The sequence below is a fragment of the Falco naumanni genome, chromosome 1 (genome assembly GCF_017639655.2).
Source record: "Falco naumanni isolate bFalNau1 chromosome 1, bFalNau1.pat, whole genome shotgun sequence".
NCBI classification, from domain to species: domain Eukaryota; kingdom Metazoa; phylum Chordata; class Aves; order Falconiformes; family Falconidae; genus Falco; species Falco naumanni.
Window position 1 is genome coordinate 45,282,226 of NC_054054.1, and position 22,731 is coordinate 45,304,956.

The window sequence follows — 22,731 nt, forward strand, 5'->3', positions numbered from 1 at the left end:
TGTATAATTCACGTACAGACGCTGTGAGCATAATAATCGTGTGTTTAAATGAGGTACATAATTACATGGGTATAGATTTGAGAAAGCAACTTCATGACTAACTTCTTGAAAGTCATATTTTAAAGGCAATTCTTTGACTGTGAAGATGTTTTTGGTGTGTTGCATACTCATTTAAATGAGCACTACGAAACGCCAGGCTATTTTCAGCTTCCAAAAGTAAGATTTTGTGGTTTGAATTATTTGACAGCAATGTGTAACTGGAACAGTCATTTAAGTATGATGCCTTGTTGTCAAAATCATATTATTAATTCCTGTGGATGAATACCACAGCAATTACATCCACAATCTATCAGATCTTTGATAAGACAAGCACATGACTGAATAATTTTTATATAGAAACTGACTTGCTTGTTTTTCTTCTCTACTTCTGTAACAGACAGCAATTAATTCATCTCAAGCAAGCCTGTCCATCTGTTAGATGCTGAAACGTTTAGGGCCATTCCGAGAGGTAAAGTAGGTGATTTTATTAGGTCTGGAAACATTTCAAACTTTCTTGCATATATTTTTCCTCTCATTTGAGCTGAAATACCATTTCAGATGCAGCTCAACCAAATGCACAATATAACTGCTCTGCAGGCTGTTACTGCAGCAAAGGCTTTTCAGGGATGTTAAAAACAGCAAAAGGAAAAAAAGCACAAACAGGGCCAAATACGACAACAGATGAGAAATACAACATATACATGTGACACTGGGCTGAAGTAGCAGGAGCCTTGTCCTGGAAAAGGGAAGTGATGGCATCTCCTTCTCTTACCACCAGTGTGCCTGAGACCAGGCAATATAGCAACAGAAAGATGTATGGAATTTCAAAGAACTGAGTATCAGCAAAGAAGTGAGTTTTCTGAGGGAAATGATGATGTACAAGGGGAAAAGATCTGAGACACATAAACACCAGGAATTAAATGGTATTAGACAGAATGCTGGACATGGAAAAGACTGAATTAAGTGTTCCATTTTTATAGCTCAAATCTTCATAATGTTTTCAAAGCAACGGAAGGTGAGGAGTATTAAACCACCTCTCAAGCCAACGTACCTAATCCAATAATGCCCAAAGTCTCCCCTCTGATCCTGGCAGCTCCAGAAGCCACTTCCCGGATCTGTTCAACACTCTGTACCCTTGTGCCTTCCCGCAAAGCCTGGTGAAGCCAGGTGGTTCGCCTGTACAGGTTCAGAATGTGGCACATGGTAGAATCTGCTGTTTCTTCTACCGAGGCAGCTGGCACGTTACACACTGCGATCCCTGCAAAGAACCGGGGGAAAAGATACCAGTTGCCAAACATTTCTTACTTTTTCCCATTTAACAGAAACTCACGAGTATGATGTTTAAATTTACAGATATTTCAACACCTGTTCTGCAGAAATACTAAGTTTCTGACTGTAATGGCAGACAGACTACTTGACATAATGGTTGATAAATATGTGCAAATATTTTTTTCTTATTTTTTATTACTTTTTATTCTGTTTGCAAACTAAGGCAAACAGTAAACAAATAACAGAAACCACAAAAGGAAAGCACTGAAGATGTCAGCTTAGAACACAAGTCTTGGTAAGCATTTTAGATGCACACTGAGTTAGGTGTTCTGAATAGCAAAGAGAAATCCGCCCTGGTCTCAACAGTGCAGTTAATTATAATTGTTTAGATTGAACTGTGTGAGTTAGTTTTCCACCAGCGAGCAGATACCCTCCAAAAAGCTATCTATACAAGTTATAAAAAAAATTAAATAATTTATAATGACAGAAACCCTTATAGAGCCTTCACAGGATGACTACTGGTATTTCCAATTCACGTATGGGTAATTGTAACACAGAGAGCGACAATTTGCTTCGTGTTGCACATAGGTTTGTAGATTTATGACAAACAGAATCCAAGTCCTTTCCTGGTCCCTCAAATTAAAGAGATAAACCATCTAACTGTCAATAGGGAAATATAAAATCTGCTTCTGCATAGCATGTAAAGATAATGCAAAATTAAGTCCATGTTCCCAATTGCTGAAAACTTCCAGTTGAAAAGAGCATAACATCAAGCAGCTAAAGACCATTACAGATTTCCACAGACAATTGTGGAAGACAGATTAATTCAAGACTCAAAATACTCCTTTTTACTTCAAAAAACAGCTCAGGCAACAGGTGATTGTAGTTGCATGCAAGTTAACCCATCCTGCTTTTTACCTTCCAGTACTAAATATACAGCAGTTAAGCAAATGTTCACTTGAAAGAGTTTGTCTCCCTTCTGACTTGTCTCTCTTCATACTATTTACTACATTACCTGGTCTCTCTAATCATCAGTTCCCACAAACGTTTGTGTCTCAGTTCTGCTGACTGAGATCACAGTGTACAATGCAATTTCACAGCAGAGAAAAAAAATGTGTTCTGTATCCTAAAAAACACCCTAATACTGTTTTCACTATCTAGTTGTTTGGGTTTTTACATAAATAAATATTCAATGAGTCCTCAGCAAATGCCAGTATATCTTATGAAGCAAGGAAGAAAAAAACATTTTCAGTAATAGTAATATAAGTAATCTGGCAAATAATAAGGTTATATCATATTTATCAATGTTCTACAGTCAAATGCCTTCATTCTGCTGCCCAGTACTTCTTTACAGCTCTCTTTTGATCAGTAAAAACCAACACCAGGAACCTGCAGAACTATTTTTCCTTCCTCTGCTGTGGACATACAGTATCTGCTGCGTCACTGCTCTTAGACTTACAAAAAGATGAAACAGCATCATTTGCTGGAGAATTAATCTTGGCATCCTGCTAACATCAATGGTAGTATGAAACTCAATTTTTTGAAGATCAAAAAAAAACATCAGTGGGGGGAAAAGTACAAAAACTGAAAAATAACATCCCTTTAAGTGCATCACATTAAACAGTTGTATTGTTTATACAAAAAAAAAAAACTTTTTAATGGAGCAAAAATGCAGGTTCTAGATGGTAAAACAGATTCAATATGCAAGTCTCCATATAGCTGGCATCAACAAAATAATGCTTTAAAAGAAGCTCAAAGAGTTGTATTACATACTTGGGAAGAGGAATAAGGAATAAACTTGATTTACACCTTCCTCCCTAATAGGTTTCCCTAGAAAATTTGGGGGAAAAGAAAATTTCTCTTCTAAACTGTAGGAATTTCTTTTTCCGTTTCCCCCCAACTTTAAAAATGGCTACTGAAAGGCAGAGACATGGTGAACCACAAAAAGCAACAAGAGAAGCAAGGATATGAAGAGACATTTCACATAGCAAAACATAGCACACACTCATCTCACATCCATTGCTTCTATGCTTCCTTCCCTTTCTCCTTTTCCCAACACTCTCAGCGATTTTGTGCATGGGTCCAATGCAGAAAACTGCAGGAGTCAATGCGCATCACCTTGACTCTCACTTCACTTGCATGCAGCTACACTCACGTGTATGTATTTTCTAGTCAACAATCAATAAAGTGGAGAAAAAGCAGATCAGATCTTAAAAGATTTTATCAACACAACTTATGTTTTCATGCATTTTAAGGAACTGCTAATGTGAAAATAACACTTTTTAGGAAAGGCTAGTAATAACCCCATGAGACAGCTCTATGAAAAATATCAGAAAGTTACTATGGAAGTTCAGGAATATTTCAGATTTATGGTCTAACTCTATGCTGTATTTCTAAAGTGAATCAAAGCTATTTACAAAAGCAATTAACACTCATATTAACTGATTGAGATGCGTATGATTTGCACTAGTTCAACAAATGGAACATTTGCCTCATCAGTGGTAAGTTAGTATTTAATTCCAATCATTTCACCCTAGCTATTAAAATCTGAGATTTTACACCATAAACCCTCCAGGATTTATTAATAGGCTTTTGACAGAGTGGACAATTTTATTTCGTAAATATGGGAATGCACGAACAGGATGGATCACTGTGTAACAGTTTAACCACAACACAGGAACTGAATGATGAAGAATGTGGCCATTTAGCATTTCATACAAGTGAGAATTTCCTAAATCTGCTGTACACCAGCTTGAGGAATTATCTGGATGCATTTAAATTATAAGCTTCGGTTGCGGTTACAATCCAGCATGAAGACTGAAAGAAATAGTCAACAAACTTGTAAAAAATCTTCCTCTTATCAGGATCCTCTGCACAAATTGGACTGCTGACTGTTTGGGCTTTTTGATCTGTACCTAGGGTTTGGCTTTTGATCTAGGATTTTACCCCAGGCCAATCTCTACAAATATACTTGTTTTCTGGGGCTCACAGTAGATGCGCCGAACTGTGGGACTACTTACAATATGTAGGAGCACAGCTTTGCATGCTTTCAGACCTATCTCTTCTTTATAGAAGCTCACAAAGAAGTTGTTAGCCTCTGTCTGCTGTGCAAACTACACTGCCATTAGAAACAGGTGATTATTTTACTATCATTTACTGATAAACAGACCATATTACACCACCTTCTTACATCAATGGGATTATTACTAGGACTAAGCACTGTAACATTGCAATAAACGTTTCCAAGATCTTCCCAGAGCATAATGGGAAACATACTTGGTCACCTCAATCCTTAGAAAAGGAATGAAGAAAACCTAAGACATTTATTTGAGTGGTGGTTTGACCTTTACGTTACAGGTAAGAGATGGTTTCTCCTAAGGTAAGAAACGTACAAATCGGACTGCTGCTTTTTTGCAGTGGAACACTAAGCACCATCTTTTCATAGTTCCAGTATCTGAATTTATTCTGAAGCAGCAACAACTGGTTCCTCTATAAAATCGGTATTTCTGTTTTATGGAGTGGTTTATTACTAAATCTCATGCATCATAAATAAGTCTCAGATAGTTGATAATGTTCTCATTTTTTATTCAAACAGAAGTAGTATGCCATGCTGATGGAATTATATTTCGTGATTGGATTACAGCAGTAGTAGTTAAAATATACAATTGGGGTAAAAAAGAAAGAGATGAAAAATTATGGCTTAACTCCTTGGGTTTATATTGAACAGGCGAATTGTTATCCTGTCACAAAGCTGTTAATATTATCACTTAATTAACTAATGCTAGTATCTCCATAATGATTTTTAAACACTTTGATGAGAAAATTATACAGCCTACATACAATATACAGAAAACGTTAATGCAAAGATTTAGATGCAATCAGATTTCTGGAGGCAAGTATAAGATGTAAAATAATGTCTTTAATAGTCATACCTAAATCTCCAGCAGATTTGATGTCAATATTATCAAAACCGCTGCCAATTCGGACAATTATTCGAAGTGCTTTAAATTTCTCCAGGTCTTCTCGTGTTAAAGTGATAGTGTGATACATCAGTGCACCCACTGCTTCATTTAGTACCTATAAATAAAATAGAAGAAATTTTTTTTCTTTCATAGGATCTCCCACTTAATCCTGTATACATATTTTCAGATATAAGACTGTAAAAGCATTAAATCCAGGTCTTTTGTTTTAAAGTTATTTCTCCAAGCATATTCCAGCCTCGTTAGTCTCTTTCATCTCATGTATCCATTCTAGCATTCAGAAGAACTAAGTGACCTGCATTTGTGTTCTTATTAAGAGGGAAAACTCTCCTCATTTCACAGGAGAGGCTCTGCAATATCAAACGCTAAGTACAAGCACCACTGGATTGCATCTGCACATGCAGATGAAACACAACATGGGAGCAAGCATGTAAACAGTAAGGAATTTTATGCTTAGGCAGCTGACACTCAGTTTTGAATGCAGTCACAGAGCAGTATCTCTTCACCATACACACAGTGGTACAAGCATTCACTGCGCTATTAAGACCACTTCATACCTGAATAGAAAACATTCAGTTATCATTGCAAAACCCTTAGACAACAGAGACTGAAATCTGCCAATTCATTCAGAAGAACAAAGCATCTGTCCCTTACTTTACTGATCCTGCAACTAAGCTCTCACTGATAAAAAACTGGATGTCATATAAATTGGTCTGAAATGCCAAACTAGACGTTATCCATAAAATACAGCACCAAGGACTAAGAAACTGTACCAAAGCAAAACTTTTGCAAAAGAAAAGCAAACATAAATTTAGAGGATCTGACAGATCTGAGAATATTTCAAATTACGCTAGGGTGCACCCAACCTAATCAAGAAAGGTTAAGAAAAAGTGGTGTGGAGAAAAGACAACCAACACTTTCCTTTTTATATGCAAACTGGATTATTTCACTTGTTCAAAACCCCTGTGTTTCTACCTTCAATGTACTACCTAACTTCCTAATCGTTCTACAAGACACAAAACACACACAAAAACTTCAGTATCTAAGCTAGCTGTAATGACTTCAAGAGGTTCTTATGACACACACTTCACGAAGTTCTGTAGAGGCTCTACATGTCTTATTGAATAGACTTTTGGGTCTGGTACACGTACAGATTCTGTCATCTGAGTTATTTCTGCTCATATAAGCATTTTCTAGGGCACTGCAAGATGAGTAAGAATAATCAACATAAATCATTTTAAAAAAACTATTGCAGCAAAACACAGTCTGGCACACAGAGGATTACAACTGTTGGAACCCAAGAACTGCAGCAGCAATTTTTAAAATTAAAAACACACAAAGAAAAATTTTAGAAGAAAACAAAAACAAACTCCATAAAAATGATAGCAAACCACCTCTTACTGAATACTTTATAAAATGATTTATGCTATTTCAGCAGGTGTTTCTGGATTGGTAACCCCAGTTCTAAATCAGATAAAGATCAAAATTCTTTGAGCAGAATTTGGATTTACTTTTAAGAGTAAGAACTGAAAAAAAAATATCAGAAATTACACATCCTTAAAGAATGCAGCTACAACATAATTCAAAGAACAGCTGTAGGCTCTGATCTTATAAACCATTATACACACAAAACTCTATGATTTAAATGGTACAAACAAGTCCTTTGGAAATTACATTTAGCAGTCACCAGTAGAAAGACTGCACTCATCAGAACGTGTTTCTTTGGGTTTTTTTTAACTGTATGAAATAGCTCAAACAAAACAGTTTATTGGTTTTACTTCTACAGCGACATTACAGTTGGTACAGACAAGCCAAAGCCGGTGCCTGGGGCAGTCTGCACAAGAAAACGCCCCTCTTACAACCTGAGTGCCCACCTAAAATGTCCTTAGGGTGGGGAGGTTTTTTTCATCCCATCAATTCCTAGAAGAAAACTGTTGCAAAATTTCACAGCTACAATGATATGGAAATTTCTTCAAGTTTCCAGTTTCAATCTATTCACAGCCCAGCTTCCACCCATTTATCCTGGCACCAGTACTGGCCATTTGCTTTAACTGTACTTTCTCTCTTTGGTGCTTACAATCCAAATATATTTATAGACAACGATCATATCCCCTCTCAGCATTCATTTGGCTGGACTTCACAAGCCTAGTCCTTCTAGTCGCATCTAGGATGATGCCCTTCTACCCCCCTGATCAAGTCTAACACTTCGCCACCGTGCTCATGCAAGTCTCAGCAATTCTGCGGGTGACCACAACTACAACCGCACCAGCGTGCTACTGGAAGTCTCCCTCCACACGGCGTTACACCAACACTAGCACTGTCAGCAGCAGTGGATGTACTGGAAATCTCTCCTAATGAAGTCTCATACAACATGCGACGTTTCTGCATGGCCATTGTCACACTCCCAGCTGGTCCTTTGACCAACGCATAAAGCTGAATCCTTCTCTTGAAGTACACGTTTATGTCACACTCCCAAGTTTATAGCAGGACTTCTTTCTCCAAGTCATAGCACTTCTAACTTCAAGCCTCAAGGTCCTCAAGTCCTTTGTGATATCCCGGTTCTCTCCAATTAGCCACGTCCTCCAGTGTTTTATCACATGCATTTCCTCCCATCCCTCCAAGGTTGTTCTAGGCAGCTGTGACGCAGGAGAAAACATCCCCTGTGTAGTTTTCAGAACAGCAAAACCTGAAGTAGCTTAGAGATTACAAGGACCCACATAAGGCTTGTATGACAGCCAGACCTTCCTCTCCCAGGCTGGAAAAGGCCCATGGTGTGTGTGTGGTTTTGTGTGTGCAGACAGAGAGCTGCCACTACTTTAAGTAGTGCGTTAAACAGGCATTAAAACACACCTGAAGTGGCTCTGAAATTTGTGTTTTAAAATCAGTGTTTCATTTGGGAAGCAGCTTTTCACTTCATAATCATGCATATTTTATTAACTCAGCCAGTCAAGAATGTAATATGGACTCTTAAGAGCACCAGTCTGGACCAATTTCACTACATTTTTGGGCCCATCTAGGTTATGGCCTGGCACCAGAAGGAGATGGGTAAGTACTGGGAAGGTTAGGAATGTGTTCAATAAAAGGAAAAATATTTCTCAGCTATGGCTTAATGCTGACACTAGCCATTTCCACAGGCAGTTATTTACCCATCATATAGGATATGGAACAAACAGATACAAACGACAAATCTGTTAAAATTTCTTTGTAGTGTTTGAGCCTCTCATAGCATTACAGACCAGTTAGCAAGGAAATCCATTGCCAGCAATATAATACTCTGCAATTGTGTGTTATTTCACATGAATTTAACAATTTAACTATGTTACTTTTTGCAACAGGCCACGTGATTGAAGTATGCCAAAACCGCAGAAAATAGCAGCAGAAAACCTGAAGTTAGAAATATTCAGCACTGATTAATGTTAATGATACCACTTAAGAGAGCCAAAAAATTAATAGTGGAAGTTTCTATATTTTGGAATTATTTGTATTCTCAGTCATTACATATGATAAATGCACACTCGGAAGTTTGACAAGCTTGTCAACGAGTAAAATCAAATCTTGAACTAAATCCGAGTAGAAAATGAGACTGAAATCCAATATAAACATGAGCAGTTCTGGAAAATTAAATAATCTTTAGAAAAAATAACTGTGCATAGGAGTACACTGAACACTTATAGAAGCACACCCAGTGGTGGAAGCATGAGAGAAACAGGGAGTATATGTGTTTTTTTTCATCATTTTCCATAATGAACTTGATTGATATAAGATTCACCAAATTCTAGTAAAATTTTATTACAAAGATATCAACTTATGTCAATTTGAGTGAGATACCATTATTTAACAAGTAAGCTAGAAATTTCAGAGTAGCCTAGGTACGTGGCAGTCAGACAATACTCTTTCATGATCTCTTGCAAGGAAAGGTAACGGGCAAAATTTGATAGAGCACAAGCAGAGTTAGCTGTGTACCTTTAACAATCATTCCTGCCCTCATCAGCCTACTTTTGGGGAAGAAAGGATCCCAGACAAAAGTTGAAATGCAGGACATGAGTTGGCTTCCTTCTGTTACCAAATGATTATGTAGCCCAATAATATCTACACCTTCAGACTTACTTCCAGGTGAAGCTATAGCACACTGCTTATTGAAAGCCTTTTTCATACCCTCTTTAACGAGCTGACATCCTTTCCAACCACAACCGCTCGGACAGGTCTTTCTGCTGTTCTTCAACCTCAGAATGACTACTCTGCTTTCACAACGTGCCAGGTCTCCACAACTCTTAGAGAACAGATGACACAACAGTAGGAGACGTGTCTATTTCAAAGAATTTAACAAATCTCAAGTACCAAATACTGAAGGTTTAAATCCTTTCAAAACCTCTTCCTATTTTTTCACCTTATTTCAGCACAAGATTATTTTAGCCATCATGTCAAACATGGCATAGGCACCACTGAGACACACATGCCTTGTACTATCTGGGGAATAACTTCCAGCATCTTGTGTATTTTTACAATGAAGTATATACATATTGTAACATGCTAAGAAAAGAACAGTGAGGCCTTCTCTTTGGTCATCTAAAGATGATGCTAGATTTTACTATGAGAGATTGATCTCAGAGGTTTGTGGATCAAATCTGGACCACAGAAACATAACACAGTATGTAAAATGCCAAACTATTTCAATGCAGAGACAGAACACATTTATAAATTACATACTGAGTATGAAAAAAATCATATTTTTATGAAATATTTACTAATAACACTTCTAGAAAATCATCACCAGAAAGTGCTATAGAATATTTCATCCGGTTCTAGAAACTACAGGGTATTGCGTTTCTTGGACTTGGAGTTTGATGTGTCATCTCCAAACCCCCGCTATGTTCCAGCATCAGCAGACTTGAGATATTTTGCACGTTTGGGTGGAAAAAATGTACTTTACCTAAACTGAGTAGGCCTTGCATTATTTGACGTGCAAAATGTAGCTGCATGTCAAATTTGTAATCAACAGTCTGCCACATAGGGGAAGGCTGCAGCAGACTTGTAGCTGCTCTCAAAGCCTTACTAGAACGTCACAAAGGGTTCAAGTGAAACTAATGCCATTAAAACTAAAAAGAAAAGCCAGTGTGCTCAAACGGTACTTAGGCAGTCTCCAAAACTGCTGGTCTGTGCTCCTTTTTACAAGTTCCTGTTTCTCTTTATGAGACCATCAGCTTGATGTTAAATTCCTATGATCTATGGTACTGTCAGTAACCTACGCACTTCACGAAACGCGCTCTATTCAGCCAGGAGACTGTCTAGCATAGACCCTAAATATTAATACTTAAGTTTATACTATACATAAATACAAGTAAGTATAAATATTTTATACAAACATAAACAAAACTTACTTCCAGGCTCCTGAAAACACCCTCTAAAAACCTATACATCCACACATTGTATGAACTACATATATACACAAAGTATGCAAGAGCCCGTTTCTCAACTTTTTTGAAATTTACTATTGAAAATTAGATACATATACATACAAATACACACACAAAACTTTATAAACAGCATGCACAGCCTACAGCAAACTTCCTTTTAAAACCTATATTGAAGCAAGCCTTTCAAACCCAGGATTTACTGACAGTTATATGCAGTTTAATGACAGAAGTCACTTTGAGAATACAGATTCTTAAAACACTTCTACTAAATAAAAGGCTTTAATGAAAAACCTTTAACAGGAGTTCTGTGTATTAACTCACATGTTCTATTAATAAGGCTGAACTGTGTTCTATTTCAGTTCAAGTCTATCAGACACTATGACGAATTGAACATCTATACCAAATGATCACTGTGTCATGAAAGTCACCAATGACAATGCATCAATCCACACAACTCTGTCTCAAAAAACCTGTTAATAATCACCAGCAATTTTCAAGCCCCAATGACCCTTAGTAAAACCTAGTACTGGGAAATGAAAGAAAAAGTTAGTTGACAACTATATTAGACTCTAATCTGTCTGTAGGATTGATCTATGCTGCTTCCTGGGTACAGAAGCACTTCCATTCTGGTTTTTAAAGGACATTAGTTCAGAGGAGACACTGACAGCCTGCCCTTTCCTGTAATGCTGCACTTGACCTGTAATATCGCCACTGGCAAATCCAACGACGTTGGCAGAAAGGCTTTGAATACAAACATTGCTTTTGTATACATGCTTACTGTGATAGTTTTATGTTTACTACTTTGTGGTATAATGAGGTATAATGAAGTTTTTAGGATTTCCTTTTGTTATTTTTTTTTTCAAACTCTTTCATAAGGAGTCTGATCCAAGGCTCATTCCAGTTCAGTAAATTTAAAAGGTTCTGGATCAGCTCCGAGGTGACAACTTCTTCCCTATATACATACTGTTTAGAACAAGGAGGCTTCCTTTCAGTTCATATTCTTTGAGAATTTAATTTCGATGGAAAACTAAAATGCTATGACTGCATCTTGAATATAAACAGCACTGATTGTACAAATGCAAGAATGCAGCTTTACTGCTAAACAAAGAAGAATCTGAAGCTGGAAAAATTATCTTAACCATTCATACAGAACAAATCAGACTCATCTGAAGAGCACCATTCTTGATTTGCTTGTATCAGTTTCAAAACATTTGCTGCATTGTGAAAGCTCTTCAGCTCTTCTTTGAAACAGTCTTACGATAAAACTGTAATGACTGAAACTGTTTCTACATTTAATTCCCATGTAAAAGTGCAATTGAAAGATTGTGAGTCCTACATGATTGAACAGGCAGTTTGGCTTTTAATTTTTTTTCTACTTAAACTAAAAGTATGGAAAAGTAATATCCCTGTGAAGATGATTCTATTTTGTGCTTTTTAAACAGAAGTCAAGGGATCTGATACATCCTAACTTAACTCGATCATTTGTAAGGCTGAGCAGAGGTTTACCAGACAATTTTGCCACTTCCAACCAAGTAGCTTATTCTCTTTAATGTTCTGGTGAACTAGGTATTTCCATGAAGCCATAAATCCGAGTCAAAAAAACACTCCCTTTTTTTTCTTCTAACTGATCTGAGGCAAGATGTAGAAAACCACATAATTACAGGAAAAGAGAATGACAAAATGTACACAGCTTCACACTCACTCTTGACTTCTTTCCAGCCTATATGATTTGCTCTAAAGATCATTCTTAACCAGCTGTGCTTCATGTCTTTCTCATTTGGGTTTGCAAGGATCACCGTATTTTCCTCTCAGCTTGATTGAGCTGTATAGTACCAGATCCTGCATATTATGTTTACATTTAGCCCTTTGGAGCTACACAGTGCATTCCATGTTACAGAATATACAGCATAATTCAGGAAGCCTAAAGAGTAAATAATTTGAACTCCAAAAACCTTGGGCAACACATAGACCTCAAGGGTGTGCTTGAGTCTGTGATGCTTTCAAAGGTACAGAAGTAGAAAGGAGGAGAAATACTGCAGAAATCAGAAGTGCTGGGTAGGCTGCCAAGGAGCTAGGTAAAGCAGTAAACGTGAATGGTGTTGAAAGGAAAAGGGACTGGGGAAAAAAAGAGGGGGAGAGACAACAGAGCATGAGACAGTAAAAAAACAAGTTGACCTGGAATAAGTATGGGAGCAAGCTAATTATTTTTATGTATTTTTGGATGAGGACCTGCATTTTTGGCAGAACCAAAACACCATGTACATTTGGAATCAGTCTCAGATGGTTACTGTGAAAACTGATTCACATATGATTAATTGTAAATTAAAAATTTTAAATATAGCGAGTAACTCTTACTGACAGAATGCAATCTCTATTAAGAAAGAAATTCAACCACCAAAATCTGAAAATAGTTTTTGCCCTAAATGATAAATTTTCCTGACAGGATCCAGTGTATCCAGTTCCCAGTTATGCCATGAGACAGCTTGACAAACATAACGCTCAACTTCACACAGCCACATGCAACATCTACAATAAAACAGAACTTGGGGAGTCAAAGTACAAACATGTCTATTGCAGCCTTTCGGACTGGTTTGAAAACAAACTGCTTTTTCTATGGCAGATGGGAGGGTGGACAGGGGGGAAGAAAAATCAATAAAAACTTTACACAAGTAATTTCTGAAGAAGTGTAATAAACATCTACAACTGCAAAGTTATTTCAAAACCTTGGGTCACACTCAGTGAAGGTCAGTATTCACTTAAGCACTGGCAGCCTGATTTTCAAGAGGATGGGAACATATCTTCACCATCCAACTTGCCTTCCAAAGAGTGACATGGGGAATGAATGCTTTGACCTGAGATGAAGCCAAGTTCTAATACACATTATGATTTACTTGTGACCTTAAACAAGTTACTTATTTTCCATACTTTAATTGCCTCAGCCATAAAAAAGAGAATGACAAGTGAACTCTTTGGCATTAGGGAATTGCTGCAGAACTGAAACTCGGGCATTACCCAATTTGGAGAAAACTTTCTTTAATTAGCACATAGTAAGGTATAACAGTATTTGGCTAACGTCCTGCTTTTGACCCTATATACAAATGGCATTCAAACCCTCACTTCTTTTCCTCCTTTTTGTGTGTGTGTTAAAATCTTTCAGCCTCCTTGCTCCTCTATGAAAAAATGTCTAGCTTGCGCTTTGCTGGCTCACAAACTACTACAAATTCCCCTTTACCACTTCATTTCCTTTGCTGTCCAGCTACCTTAAAAGACAGTATCTTAAACCATCATCCTGTCCTTGAAACATTCTCATGACCAGCAGAAATCCCTTCTTCACGTTTACTCCTCAAACCCCTGTGATCCAGGCTCCCCAACTGCGCAAGCTGGGTTTATACTGGTTATTTTCCTAGCCATCCTTTTGTAGTCTTTCATTCCTTTCCTTTTCATCCATTTCCCTGTTTGTGTCTTCTTTTTTTTTTTCATTACATTCCATCTATGCATAGCAAACAGTATCAATCACCTCTTATATCCCATTCTGAATTTCCCCGTCTCTGGCCTGCCTCCTGCAACTTCAGACAATCTAAATCTATCTGTACCTGCTACACTATTAGATTCAGTATCTCTTCTTAAAGACAAGAAACATATGAAAGAAAAACCAAATTTCACCTTCTGCTTCCAGCAAGCTCTTCTCAACACTAAACCTTTTCCAGATTTTCAGTCATTTCTTCTTTCACAAGGGTGAACAACAGCCTTTTACAATTTAACATCCATAATCAAAATCTGTATTTTAATTAACAGCACAACATCATTTAGTATGGCCAGGAATGTGCATTCATAAATACATGAACATTTTCAATACTGCCTTAAATATACAACTTCTAATTCTAAAACTTTTCCTGAAAACAATTTTATATTTAGAAAAGCACCATTCCCAAACAATGTATTATATAAGCAGTACCAAAATACAGATATCTCTAAAGATGTGTGGAAAACAGTTATTTTTCACTGCAGATGAACAGTGAACACATTTCACATGGAAGTGAATGGTACTCAACACCGCATAGAACTGATCTCTTAGTCTATGTTAGTGTAATACAACAATATGATAATGAATTAAGGTTTGTGATCTGTTGCAGAAATTTATGACCTGGCAGAACAATGGTACTTTGCAAACCCCAGTGTTTTAGGACTGCATCATCCTTTGGACTACTGAGAATTTGTACTATGGCGATGTACTGGTAGCTAGTGAAAAATACAATTTTCTAGACATAATACTGAGTTCACTAAGAATTCATTATTTTGGTATAATAAGCAGCAAAGGATGCAAGCTTCAGTATAATCCACTAAATGCAACACTCTTCTGAAGATCAACAACAGATCACTTGTGTTACACATTAGTTATTTAAACGCTTTTCCAAATCTACCGTTTGAGAAACACACACTTACTTTCAGTCTGAAGATTTGTAAAGTTAATTTACTACATCCCACTGATAACAGAAAATACTGAGTGTTTCTAAGGCAAGGCATTCATGTCACACAAGAATTCCCCTGTCTCAGAAGTAAACAATGTTGATTTCAGTACGCAAAGAATAAAACTATACAGGTGGTGCAGCTGCCAATGTTACAGTGTTGATCTGAAGAGCAGACTGCTATTATCTACTAAAAAAAAAGTGCAACACATCCTCCACATGTTATTTAGTCCTTGTTAATGGAACCCAGCTATTTATTAAACTTCTGACAGTGGTGTAAAACAGGAAAACAGAAAGATGAATGCAACTTTTCAACATGATTAAAAAGAAATACAGAGAAATAAGGCATCATATCACATTTTAATTCTTGATTTATATAAAGGAACTGAGGGGAAAAAAGCTTGGGTTGAATATTTCTCCAAATTAAAAAATAAAGTATTATATTTATTGACTTCAAACCTTACAAATTAAGTGCTTTTTTTTTTTTAATTAAAAAAAAAAACCCAAACAAAACAGTATCCATTTCTATGCATCTCAAATTACCAGTGAAGACAGAGAAGTTTTCACTTCTTTGCATTTATTTGTTCTCATGCTAGTTACTTCTAGGTTCTCATTCACTGCCACAATATTGAATAGTCTTAGTTGTATGCACAGTAAAAACACTAGTCTTTTTCCAAAGATGTTAAAGAGAAGGCTGAAATTAACACTACATTTTGGTAAAACCTTGCTGTTTTGAAATACAATGTAAGAACAAAATAGAAGTTCACGTTTTTATGCTATCCCATGAACCATCCACTGTAAAGATGGTCTTCTATACGACAGTATAAATATTTTCAAAAAAGACATGAGAACAGAACTATAATATTGCCAGCTCTGAGTCTAGCTTATTATTTCAAGAACCATCTAAAAAGAATAGTTTTAACTATCCGGTCAGAAACAACTAATGAAATCCTGTCAGAAACTGAGAAAAAGAGTGTTTGGATTGCAGATTACTTCCTGGTAGGAACATGTTTATATTTTTTTTCCATTCTCCTATTCACAGCTAGGCAAATGGAAAAGGCAGCTGAACAAAACAAGGTAGTGACATTAAGCCAGTACTGATGCAGCAGAAAACAACTTTAAACATCATTCCTGACTACCGTTCTGACAACAGCCTATTCCTGTGAGGGGACGGGGGCAGAAGGGTAAGAGATGGAAACCTAAATGTCTGCAGAGATATCCACCAAGGAACTAGCATCACAGATATCCACCAAGAAACTACACGCAGGGCTTCAGGAAAGAGGAGTCATCTCTTGTGTTTGCCTGGACAATGAGAATTAGTAGTTCTAGTCTGCTGTGTTGATACAGCATAAAACTCTTCCGTCTTTATTGTTTAAAAAAGAAAAAAACAAAAACCAAGAAAAATCTATCACCTACCCTTGCAAATTTTGGAAGTTTTAACAATGAGAAATGTTTTTCAGAATAAAAATAGTTTTCTTAAGAAATAACAAACTAAGTATTTGGTTGATGGGTTCTCACCAGGAAGATACTAACATGAAATGGGCTACAGAAAATGAGATTTATTCACCTGGTAAGAGAAGGGAAATTAGTTTGGTATTATTTTCAAGTAGCAGACTTTGTAAAAAAGTCATCAAAGAAAAGATCAAATCTTTCATCAGATACAGAGACTTTAAAATGTTTAACAATGCTATATATTACAAGAACATGAAAAGTAAATAAACAATTAAACCAGTTATGAATTCAAAATAGTGAAAAGCATCTGAAAACCTGTCACAAACCCAAGGGCTGCTATAATTAGCGCAGGACAAGTCTAACAAGGTACCTCTAGAGAAACAAAAATACTGGTGCAACTTGGTTCAGTTAACACAACTCCTTAACACATGAATCACAGGCAGCACCACACACAGAGAAGTGGATGCAGACATCTACCTAGCCTTTAAGACTTGGATCTGTACTTGTCTATCATGGATCTTTGCTGGAGAAGAAAATCAGTTCCTGTAGAAGGACCCCCTGGTTGCCCTCCTCTGCTGTCATATTTATAACATTTTTTGCCTCCACCGAAGCTGTAAGGCCTGGTTTCATCCTTTATCAGGTGAACGAGTATTGGGCATTTGAGGCATACTCTGCTAGCCAGAAACTTCACCAAAATTAATTCTACCTCTACAGAACTATGGATTTGAAAAGGTTCTATTGCTGTCTAGACGGCAGCAAGGATTTAGGCAAGACTTGAGGACTTCATGCTGAAAGAAGTCTCTGGAAAGAAACATGTAGGTGTACAGGCCAGCTGGCTCCTTTGGCTGTCATCACAAAAAATGGGTATCCCTCTAAGACAGGGGTCCTCAAACTTTTTAAACTGGGGGCCGGCACGCAGATGCAGTGGCAGGACGTCATCTGTGGCTGCTTGGTTTCCCCCCCAACCCCCGGCAGGGGGGGCGGGGGGTCTGTAAATACCGGGGGCCGGATTGAGGACCCTGGGGGGCCGTATCCGGCCCTCGGGTTGTAGTTTGAGGACCCCTGATCTAAGACAATGAGAAAACCTTTGACAACATTAATATTCACTAGTTGTTTTACAGCTGCCAAACCACATGCAAGGGTGTGAACTTCTGAAATAACATACAGTGAGAATTCATTACTAAATTCATTTTTTAAATGCATTTTGGGTTAGCATTTGCTTTGAAACTCTCCTGCAGTGTCAATTCTCAGTGCACAAGACCTTCTAACCCAATTTGCACAGTTCCTTAGCTAAACAAAGAAGTCTGAAAGTTCCTCACTCAGCCAATCTGGTACTGAGATTTGGCTTCCCAGCTTAAGGCAAAACGTTTCCAAGAAGAATTTGAAAATATCATGTAATACTGTAATTTCCCCAGAGGTAACTCTCTCCATGAATCTAATTCAGTAGGTAAGCATATGGACAACATCCAGCCAAAGATACTACACAAAAGCATGCTTCAACACAGACATTTTCATCATTGTTTCGTCATCGTGTTTCATGACTTACTGGAAACGATCAGTAACTCACTCACTAAGATAATCAGCCATTAACTACAATGCAATAGTGAAACACTTTGTCATAGCTAAGAACAACACTGTATCTGTTAATAATCATTAAAATATTTGCATTTTCTAAAACATCTGAATTATACCTCTAAGTATTACCTTTTCATGAATTTCTTGTGTAGACTGAGCATCACAAAATGCCACTGTGGCTACATCCTTCAGAATAGGCATTTCTACTGTACAATCCCTGCCATCCAGCAACGCTACCAAAGGGCGTGGGTGCATGGGCCCATTCATGATCGGAGGTCGAATGCCTACAAAGAAACAGAGAAGACCTGTTATTCAAGCCATGCAAATGTAATTTAAAAAAATTGGTTACAGCTAGTCTGCTTATTCTGATGGCAGAAAAATATTTCAGGGACTGAAGCTAGTAAAACAGGAACAAGTTTACAGTCAGCAATCAACCAAACACAAAAGACCTAAGAAAAAAATGCCATAGATGTTCAGAAGGCTGAAAAATAGAAGATGGATAAAACCACTAAGGGAGTGGTATACTCATTTTTTAAAGATACATCCTCACTGCTCTATTAAGAAGTGTCTGTGTGATCTTATCCAAGCTTTATGTTTTGATTAGATTCCACACCTTTGTGAGCTCTAGACAAGAGTGAGAAACATCTTGTCCAGGCTTGTAAGAGTATAGCTTATGGAATACCATAAGCAACTCAGTGAGGATTTGAGTATTCAATTTACATATATGACGATGATCTGCTGAGTCTAAAATTTAACTGAAAAAAAGCCTACAACAGCAAAATTTTGAATTTACAAAGATCCAACATCCAAGTATACAGGCTAGCTGCTGATCTAAGTAGGTCTACTTCGGCTTCGAAGTTTTACAAAACAATTCTGTATAGCTTAGTGAAACAAACACATCATGCTTAATCCACCACTGAAAAGTCTTACAAAATACAAACAGAATGTTCCTCCCTAAATCAACATCACACTTGGAACACTGCAGACTGAAAAAGAAATACACGTTAAATATCCGAGGGAAGGAAATTCACTTCAAAGTGAAGACGTCATTTATATCCTCTTTATGGAGTCTTAAAAGTAATCCTTACAACAAGATATTTAGAGAGCATCTTTTTAACAGTATAGATGCTATAAATATACAAAAGTACTCAAGGGAATAATACTAAACCATTACATGTACACAAAAGTAGTTAAGTGTGGGTGGGAAAAAAAAAAAAAAAGGGACTTCCTGAAGAGATAAGGAAAAACAAGAATGAAGTACATGGGGCTTTTTTTTTCGCCTTTAAAATAAGTAGTTTTAAAGACTGCACAGTGAAGCAGGCTAGACATTTCTTGCATGCAAATTTCAACAACATATTTTTGGTGCAGTGTGAATTTAAAAACATTGCTTATGGCTTAATAATACAAATTAGTCCAAAATTAATGCAAAAGACTGAGGTTCCCCAGCTACCTTCTACAAGCAATCCCTGCGTCTTAAGTCCCAGCCTGTGTCAAAAAGCAAGCCCTGAAAGACCATCATCTGCATTTTAAGTGGATAGAAAATCAGCAGAATCCCAGCTGTACAAGGTACATGGTGAAGAAAAACAGCTGCTGGGAAAAGAGATTTCCACAAGTCAACAGGAACAGCATACTACTTCCCCACTGGAGCCAAGCTCAGGTCTGGGGCTGAAGGAGTACAGCTAAGGAGATTGTTACTTGTCCAGCCCTAACCAAGTCAGGATGATAGGCCAGCCCTACTACAATCTGGCATTTAAGTTCTTTACCTATTCAAGCAGTTTTTATACTTGAGGGAGACCAAACAACAGTCATTACATTTGGCTCCTTTCTGTTCTAGTACCAGCATCTCCCAACAACCGATGATGCCAACGACCTGACTCTGCAGTACTCTCACCATAGCAGACAGGCATTCAGGTGTGAAAAGTATTCACTGAAGTTCTCCAGGGGTACAACACCCACGAAACTATTCTCTGTTGTAAAACCACTAATTCCTAACCTCTACTGTCATAGTCTAAAGTGACAGACATGCTAACAAATACTTCTGGTACACAGACTCTTCCAGTGATATCCAGCCACCAACATTAAATGAAAGTCTTTTAAATATATATATTTTTTTAATTGTGCATCTTGTTAACCTACCATTGTTACCTGTTTGAATCGGAAATGGCCACATAACCTTCGTAGTCATTTTTACTAAATAAACCACACACTAAATGTGGTTCAGGACAGAAACGCTACATGAATACACAATTCAAAACTACATAGTTTGCCAGAGAATAATTACTATCCGTTAATGGGAACTTAATTATAAACCCCCACATTACATTTACTTAGAAACACACTAAAATAAAGCATGTTACAGACTTACGCTATTTTGAAAGAAACATGAACATGTAGTAGCATTATTAAAATGCAATTATGTCTTGAAAATGTAAAAATGACATTGCAAGTCCTATTCATACTGCACAGAAACCTATGCTTATTTTGCAACTGAAATGTTATAGCCATCATCTCAATTGTTGGTCCAGCAAAGCCAAGATTTCAACGACAAGTCTGAATGTTAACTAAAATAAAATTAAAAAAAGAAAACTGAACTTTGTTACTGAAGTTGCTGAAGATGAATGAGGAAAATATGGCACAGATGATTCCCCCAGTTACATGTAACTAAAGCACCTCTGTCAACATAGCAGTGCATATAGTCCAAACAGATAACAGAAGATGAGATTAAAAACTGTCAATTCTAAGAAATGCTTTTCTGACTAGAGCTATCTCAGAAAATTATGAGATATAGCATCACAAAACACAACCCTTTAAAATAATGATTTCTCTATATACATAAAGGTGTAGGCTGGCTGTCCCCTCACACCAGTGTATCTATCGATTTCAACCAAGTTACTTGTGTCATATCGGTGCCAAGTGGCATACCAGCCAGACCAAACCCTAAAGCATAGAAACAAAAGCCAGAAAAATAACTAAAAGGATAAACCCTCCCTGAGAGAAACTCAGACTTTTAGAGTCCCCAGAACTCAAATACATCCAGTGACCTTGACCACAAAAACCCTACAAACCTTTGCTTGCCAAAATAATTTCTGAACTTCAGCAGACTTCCTGTTGCACAACCTTTCTGCCTAAATACCGTATCACTGAATCGCAGACAATAACTCAACACTTAAGTAAACTTACAGTAACTTAATCACAGCGGCAGTCACTATTTAAAGTTTACATTTGGAAAGTCAGTTTCACTATGAATCAGAACCCTTTGAACAAAAAAATACTTCTTCCACTATAGATACTTTCTGCCCATTTCTTATCTAGAAATGTCATACTGCACCATGTGTTTGGCTTTGCAGCAGACCCTTCGAGTAGCAGGATAAAGCAACGTGTATTTAAGAGCAGTATTTTCCATGCCTGCATTAACAGTAAATCATGCAACTTGGTGCCAGAAAGAAATAACTGTAAACTGTTCAAAAGTGACGTTCAACACCACAAATTTGAAACTAATTAAAAAAAAATAATTTCACTTAGCTGGCTTATTTAAGTATTAGTACAGCATTTCATATAACACAGATAACATAAATTATACCATCCACCCCCACATCCTAGAACCTTTGTTACGGGAAAAGAATCTCGGTTTATCCTAACTTGAGACTTTCAGGAACCCCTACCAACCTGACATTTCTTAATCTGAGCTTGATTTCCAGGGTCATGAATTCGATTTCTCAATGCTTTACAATCTTCAGTATTCTGAGGCAAATTAGCAGCCTGTCATTCCATCCTCATTTCCATGTCTTTAATTTTTCTTGCAGCCTCCTGTAATCTTGAACCAAAGCTTTTAAACTTCTTATCCACTGCAACCTCTGTAGCCTGGATGGTGTTCAAATTTTTACTAAAAATTAAACACAAACAATACATTAAAACAACATTAAGGGTCTGACTTGTGCTCACAGAAGCCAGGAAACCCAAAGTTAAAGCTTCTCACTGCATCTGCACCCTTCCCCCTTTCACTGCTGGCTTTTCCACCACACCTGCTGTGCTGCCACCAGCCGTTAACATACCAGGGAAACCAGCGGAACCTTGAGCAGGACAGCAGGTGTATTGTAAACAGACGTACCTGGAACAGTCGGCACCACTGAGGCAGCAAACGCTTTGCCTAGGTGAGCAGGGATCTGAGGATAGCCTGTGATCTCCAATACCACCCGTTCTGGAGAGCCAAGCGCTCCAGTGAGTACCAGAGATGGAGTGAGAAGCCTTAACTCTGAACTTGCTGGTTTGCTTGGGTATAAGTCAGGCCCTTAAGGTTATCTAAATGTATTTAAGACAAAAACATTTCCAACAGGTCTAATCCAGCTATTAGCCTGGGGTTCCCCTCCCACCCACCCCCAACATAGAAATAATCTGCTGGTGAAGCTTTTGCCCCAGTAACAACTACTGTGCCAGTGACTGCTGGAATTTTTCTAAAATAATACCAGGTATAAGCACAGACAGACAGAGCAGTTGTCTGTATGCAGCAGCTATTCACCGTCTGGCCAACAGAAGAGG

General features: G+C 37.4%; 1 protein-coding gene across 9 annotated transcripts in view; it reads right to left on the reverse strand.

Moving 5' to 3' along the window:
• CTBP1 (C-terminal binding protein 1) overlaps window positions 1–22,731 on the reverse strand; it is a 251,666-nt gene that overhangs the window by 21,916 nt on the left and 207,019 nt on the right. For 6 of the 9 annotated variants that reach the window (XM_040591847.1, XM_040591829.1, XM_040591837.1 and 3 more), the window contains 3 exons: window positions 18,325–18,479; window positions 5,241–5,385; window positions 1,091–1,297 (listed from right to left, as the gene is read on the reverse strand). In XM_040591847.1, coding sequence (XP_040447781.1) covers window positions 1,091–1,297; window positions 5,241–5,385; window positions 18,325–18,479 — 507 coding nt within the window. Of the gene's footprint in view, window positions 1–1,090; window positions 1,298–5,240; window positions 5,386–18,324; window positions 18,480–21,861; window positions 22,079–22,731 lie in introns of all 9 variants that reach the window. The other 3 variants (XM_040591880.1, XM_040591899.1, XM_040591891.1) reach the window with 1 other exon arrangement.